This window comes from Amphiprion ocellaris, chromosome 13 (genome assembly GCF_022539595.1).
Source record: "Amphiprion ocellaris isolate individual 3 ecotype Okinawa chromosome 13, ASM2253959v1, whole genome shotgun sequence".
Taxonomy (NCBI): Eukaryota; Metazoa; Chordata; class Actinopteri; family Pomacentridae; genus Amphiprion; species Amphiprion ocellaris.
In genome coordinates, this window is record NC_072778.1 from 2,571,275 (window position 1) to 2,578,480 (window position 7,206).

The window sequence follows — 7,206 nt, forward strand, 5'->3', positions numbered from 1 at the left end:
GGATTGTTGGGTTCTCTGTTCTCTCTTTATAAGTCTTAAGGTCTGTACCTTACTATGCTAAGTGCTATTCAATTCAATTTTATTTATATAGCGTCAATTACAGGTCAAGTTTTCTCAAGACTCTTTACAGAACCCATATTCCTGGACTCCCAGAGCAGCCCTAAGGCAACAGTGGCAAGAAAAACTCCCTTTTAACAGGGGAAAAAACCTGGAGTGGAACCCGGCTCTTTATGTGGGGAACCCATCTGCTGCTGGCCGGTGGGTTGAGAGGGACAGAAAAGGTAGAGAGGTAGAGATAGAGGTAGAGTGGTGGAGAGGGATGGGGATGGGAGAAGAGGAGGGTGGGGAACACGGACCATATAACACACAGTTGGATACATGCATGATAAGCTAGATGATATATACAAAGTACAAGCTAACATTGAGATTGATTCATAGTTTACTGTTATGATGCACGGCTCTGGCATAAATATACTACATATATAGCTGGTAGTAAAATTCAAACAGTAAGTAGATGAGCATATCAAGTATAGTGAGGGTGATGCAGAGTAGACTGATGGAAATGGGCAGCTGGAAGCAGTGGGCTGGAGGAAGGTCAGCAGCAGCAGCATCCCACAGTGGACATGATGGACACTAGGCCAGTTGGTGGGAGAACAACCACAGATCTGAAGCATCCAGCTCTGGAACCAGGGACACTCGGAGAAGGACACAGAAAGAAACAGAGGATTGTACATCATATGAGATGACATATGTTGTGAATCTGCGCTAGATAAATAAAATTCAATTCCTAATTTTCTTCCTTTTTCTACCACATGACTCCAGGGACAGCTCCACAATCCAAACCAATCTGGTCATTGAACAGGTTATGTGTGAAAACAGCTTCAGAAACAAACAGAAAACAACAAAAAATACAAGCTTCTCTTGAGTTTAAACTTGGAGCTCGAGCACAGAGAAATAAAGAAGTGTTTTAATATTTGTACTTTGTGTGTGTTTTGTGCAGACCCTGTTGTCTGGAGGCAGCGGCGTTCTGCCAATCAGAAGCTCGGTGGCATTCATACCTGTGTCTGCGGCTGCTCTTCCTGGTTACAGAGCCACGCCCACCATCGACGCCAAACTGCCCTTCGACTTCTTCTTTCCTTTCGTCTGAACAAACTCACCAGTGCACGGTAATGTTTCCCACCAAAACCACTGTTTAGGTGCTCAATCTGCCATTGTACATTGTGTAAATACTGTACATAAGATTTTTGTACAATTTAATAAATGAGATCATTTATTTATTTCATACATGTATCACTCTTTGCAATCATTTACTTAAATCTGTTTCTCACAACATACAGTACTCTGAAATCTCATTAAGCACATGTAAATGCCTTTGTATGTACAATTCATGAGTCTGTGAAAGATTTCACATATTTACAGGTGTGTTAAACTTCATGGAACGACATCAGGTAGCTTCTAAGTATTTGGAATTCATTGGATAATTGCCGACTACAAAAACAGCAACAACTGCATGTGGATCTACAAATTCAAAAAAAAGAAAAGATGATCTCTCCATGGGTGGGATAATGAAATCAGGGGGTAAAATAAAAGTTTATCACCGAGTATATAAAGTGACAGTTTAAAAAAATGGTGCAGAAAAGTAAAGGATGTGAATGAGGGTGAACAGTAGTTCCACAACAGTTGGCTTGATGGTTAGAAGTCTATGTTGTGCTGCTTCAGGAGTTCCTGCAGTTTCTGGTTCTCTTGAGCCTAAGAGACAGAAAAAAAGAATCACTTCACTGTGAGACATCACTTAAAGCTTTCATGACAAACATCTGAGCATTTACACACCGTACAGAGCGAGGTCGTTTCTAATAATACTAGAAATAGAAGTCATTTTATGCAGGGAGGATGTAAACAAGAGGACTAAAAGCTAAGTGAATCCATTAGATACAACGTGTTCGGTGTGTTAGACATACCTGGATAGAAACTATACATAATCAATTCAAAGATGTGTTGATTGAACTATATGCTCATTTTGGAGTCCTAGCTTTTCAGAAACATCCACGACAGCTCTGTGTATGTTTCTGTGTTCCACATGAAGTGTATTAATAGAATCACATGCACTCCCACTGCTTCCTTATGAAGTCCACATCGGTCCGGTGGAAACCATGAATCAGCCCTTACACCCTGATAGTCTGATTCTCCAACTACATTGTCATTTATTTAACTTCATTTACTGTTTGAACCACTAAAAATCATCACATTCTGACAGCAAGCTCAAGTCCTGGAACCAGGAAGTTGTTTAGAAAGTGTTATACTGGGTTCAGACTAATAAAGAGGTCGACCAGAAAGACAGGATGTAGATCAGAGTCGATGACGACCAATGGCGACTCTTGGATACCTCCTGATAAGAGGCTGTCAGAATTTGTAGTCAAGTACGACAACTTCGACACTGAGTTCTGTGACATCAATAAGCAACAACACACATATACTACTGGACAAAGCACAACAGACACAAATCAATCTGTCCTCTTGGTGTGACCCACATTTGGGTTCACTTTTTGGTTTCTTTTTCCCTCAACATGAGACAATATCACACACAGAAAATGTGCTGTTAAAGCTCAAGTGGACATAAAGGGATGGTTATGTAGATTTCTACTTCCCTACCCGACATAAGATAAAAACAGACCAAAATATTCAAAAATATTATTGCACATGTCAGTGGTATTGCACAGATTTTTTGATAAATAGAAAAACATTTATAGATTACTATTATTGCACAGACTGTATATAAGTAGAAAGGATATAGCATATATTCTTGTGTATGTAGTAAAACAGCTACTGCACAGGGTTTTTAAAGTGCAACACACTCATAATTCACTTGGTACTGTTCCTAAAAAGATGTAGTATTTTCTATGTGCAGTCTACTGGGAGAAGCGCTGGTTGTACAGTCTAGGTATTAGTAATGCTGAAAATGAGCACTCTTTCCGACAACATCTCAATGTGTCTGGGGGCCATTCTACAAAATTTACACAAATACAATAACTCCCTGATTTGGATACAACACACCACACAGGACCTGCATGCAAATCATCCCTGAATCTTGATTTAACGGAAGAAATTACCAGTTTGTCGCTGCGTTCCTGCAGCTGCGTGACTCTCTCCACCAGGTGGTCGTAGCTCTCCTTCAGCTTGTGGATTCTCTGGTCTGCTCGGGTCTTTACCGACACCAGGATGCCTGCAACACATTCAGATGAATGAAATTACATTTAGGAAATGCGTATCATCATAAAAGCTCTGGCTAAAAAAATTGTTTTTGACAGTTTGCTTTGTTACTAATGTCTGGCAGTGTTTGTAGGTGCATATTTGAGCTCCAGACAGAACCAGACGTTTTGCAGTCTTTATGCTAAGCTAAGCTAATCACTTGAATTTAAACACAGACATCAATCATCTCTCCTGAATCTCTGCTAAAAACAAGTGACTAAATCATAAAGGAAACTCAATGTTCGTCAGCCTCACTGAGAGTTGGATCCTAAAATTATCGCATAAATCTGCAAAGCAGGGCTACAGCTATAGATTGGTAAACACACAACATTTCATATTGTAAGTATTACGAATCTTCATTTCATTGACATTCATGATTTTAACGTTTTGATTTGATTGTAATCTTCAGATTTTTGGTCATTTCCATCATCAATTGGAACAATATAGGCTTTCACTGCATTGTTCATTTAAAATACCAAGTGAAGTCAATTCCTTTTTAAAATAAATACTCTGTGACATTAAAATTAGTCAGCTAGAATAGTTAGAATAGTCATTTACCACATTAACAATGTCTAGACTGTATTTCTGATTCATTTATTTTCATTGAAAAAAATATGCTTTTCTTTCAAAAATATGGACATTTCTAAGTGACCCCAAACTTTTGAATGGTAGCGTATTACTAATTAGAGTAAGTTAGAGATCAAAAAAATAGACTATTCCATCTTGTGCAATTTGACTTGTAGAACAAACTAAGAAAAGCTTTAATGACCTCAGCCTGTTCACCCCTGTAAATACTGCCTGGCTGCTAAGAAGTGAGTAGCGCTGACCGTTAATAATCCTGGCCACCCTCCAGAGTCGCAGCAGGATGAGGAGCCCCATCCCGTCGAAGGCGTCCTCGTGGAAGATGAAGACGATGTCCAGCACGAAGGACACGACCACCACCAAACCGTCAAACACCTCGAACTTGTGCTGGAAGAACTCCAGGCGGTAGGCGAACAGCTTTCCGGCCAGCTCCACCATGAAGAACGTGAGAACAGCCAAACTGAGGTAGTGGAACACCTGCGGAACACCAGCATCCATCAGTTACCCCCCTGGGAATGAACCAAGAGGAAAACTCTCACCTCCAACATCTCACCTCTGGAGCGATGTGGCCATGTTCCAGCTTAATGACGGAGAGATCTATGAGCAGCTCCGCCAGGACGAAGATGGCGTCCAGGATGACCAAACACACCACCAACACCTGGAGGCAAACACACACCATCAGTAGACAACCCAACAACTCTTCCTCTGCTTCCAGGGAAGGACCTATTGTCAAGCATATTTGCACTTCTTGGACTGTTGTTACTCATTTGCACTGTTTAGAATATTCTGCACTACATCTGCCACTTTATCTCATGGTCATGTTTACATTTCACTCGGTTCTGCTTTTCTTAGTTCTTAGTTGTTGCTTAGTTCTAGTTTTGCTTCCTTTGTTCTTTGTTTACCAGATTTTTGCTTTCTAGTTCTTAATTTACTTAGTTTTTGCCTTTTTATCTTATTTTGTACATTATATTCCTAAATTTATACTATATTTTTTCATCTCAGAACCTTTTAAGTGTTTATTTAGTGTCTACTGTTGCAGACAGTCGCCCAAGATGTTGATTTGACCTCCAAACTTTCTAGATCCCATTCTGATCAAGCATCAACAGGATGCAGTGGCACAGGGTTGATTCCCAGATGCTCCACTGCACAACCCAGAGCACCCAAAGGATCCACTGCCAACGTCCTGGTCTAGACCCCATAGGACACCCTGAGAGGTCCTCTGGTCCAGGACCGATGGTTCAGAGCATTTTGGACCACATAAGGAGGACTAACAGAATATTAGGTAGGTGGTCATAATGTTATGCCTGATCGGTTCATATACAGCATGAAATTAACAGATTGTTGACGCTGTTGCATCAATAAAAGCAGCATTTTGGGGTTTGAACTACTTCAGGGTAATTAGAACGGGTTCTTACAGTATTTGTTCTTGTTTACTTTCATTTAATCCTTGTGTTCCTGTTAAAATCCTGGATAAACTATCTGAAAAGCTCAAAGAGAAAACGTCTTTAGACTGCTGACACATGGACCCTGAACTCTTGTTTCTGTTGTTGGTGCACAAGATGGGAAGGTTTAACCTTTATAAACTGTATTTTTCAGGTGATTCTGTGCCTTTTAGGAAAACCGCACAGTAAAAAGTACAATATATCTTGTTGATGTTCCTGACTGATGTTTTTGCAGTGTGGTGGGGTGCATTTTCTTGCAGGGGTAGGCCAGTGATATTTAGGATTATTTGCATGATGCAGTCTGCTTGTTCTGGTGTTCAAGTCTCCTCAACACGGATGCCAAAAGCCAAGATTTTCCAGCAGAACACTACATAGAACCAATATGACCAATGTTATTCACTTCACCTGTCAGTGGTTTTAATGTTGTGGCTGATCGGTGTATAAAACCAGGGATATTCTAGTCCAGAAGAACTTTTATTTTAGAAACCAGAAGATGATCATTTCTCTTGAAAATGGTTTTGAATGTGGAACTCCTTTCTTTAGTTTGGTTTAGTTGAGCATTTGCTGTGATATTTCAGCATCTTCGGGTTACAGACAGTTTGAAGATCCCACTTGGACGTCTGAGAAAAACCATACCTGGAAACGTTCAGAGGTGTAGAGTCTCTTCAGGGCATCCCGGAAGGTCAGCGTTGCTGGAAACTGCCCCGTGGCCGGACTCAGCTCCTCGCTGGCCACATGTAGCTCTTCCTCCTCCCACTGGCCCGGCTGCTCGTCGCCCACGGTGGTGAAATACCTCAGGTACCGAGCCATGGCGGCAGGCTAGACGCTAGGAGAGGACCCACCACAGCTCACCTGATGAGGGATGACACAGGTGTACACTTCACTTTAACTCTGTTCGCTGAAATTACACAACTTCACAACTGCAACTCAGAAAAGGTTTTCCTCTTATTCAGGGAACACGTCTGGTTTGTGGCCAAACATTAATAATAATTGTTTGCATAAAAAAGCCTCCAGCTGATATAAAATGTTGCAGCCAGAGTTCTGACAGGAACCAGTAACATAAATCATATTTCTCCCATATTAGCTTCTCTTCATGTAAAATCCAGGATCCTCCTTCTCACATATGAAACTGTTCATGACCAAACTCCATCTTATCTTACAGACCTACACAAGACTTTCTGTACCTCACTATGTAAAGTGAATGTTGTGAACTGACGCTTTATAAATAAAACTGAACTGAATACGAGAACATCTGCAGACGACTGTAGGCCGGTGTTGTTGTCCACAAGCTTTGCAATCCATGTAGTGGGCAGATTTCTCCATCTGTGAGACAATCTGAGTTTACTTCTTCTTTTTTATATGTTTGCAACACAATATTGAGAAAGCAGCCTATTTCAGTGCAGCGTTTAAAGGAAGCTGAAGGTGTCCTCCTGCTGACTGATTCACCCCCAAACGTCCAACCCAGAGGAGAAGCTAACTGCTCAAAGTTTGCTCCTCTAGATGATCTAGTGATTGTTCCTTTAGGGACCCCAAAGTTTTGGACAGTAGTGTATATACACATATGTATGTAAAGCTCACATGTAGCTCAACTGAGAAAAAAATGGATCCATTAGTGAAATTATCTCCTTTAAATCTCAACTATGATTCCTGTTGCTGTAATTGTTCTGCTCACCAATATCTCCTGGTGAATTTTAGGAGAAACACATCAGACAAAATCAAAGCTAAAATAAGCCCAATTTTGTCTCTCAAACGACAGAGGAGCAAACTTTGAACAGTTAGATTTCCTCTGAGCTGTTTGTTGACAGAAACAAGACAGCTGACAGCTATCTTCATCATCATCATCATCATCATCTTCTTCTTCTTCCTCCTGGGAATGAAGATCAGAGTGACACCACATCCTCTTTCTGCTCAGCTACATGACATCAGGACAGAAGGA

General features: G+C 40.8%; 1 protein-coding gene across 1 annotated transcript; it reads right to left on the bottom strand.

Annotated features, from left to right (window-relative positions):
- Positions 1-1,241: 1,241 nt before the first annotated feature.
- On the bottom strand, positions 1,242-6,080 carry hvcn1 (hydrogen voltage-gated channel 1). The gene is made up of 5 exons (XM_023296773.3): positions 5,907-6,080; positions 4,382-4,486; positions 4,074-4,305; positions 3,108-3,220; positions 1,242-1,749 (listed from the first exon to the last, which is right to left on the bottom strand). Exons 1-5 carry the CDS (start codon positions 6,078-6,080, stop codon positions 1,693-1,695), a joined length of 681 nt encoding a protein of 226 aa, XP_023152541.1. The 3' UTR covers positions 1,242-1,692.
- Between the last annotated feature and the right edge of the window lie 1,126 nt (positions 6,081-7,206).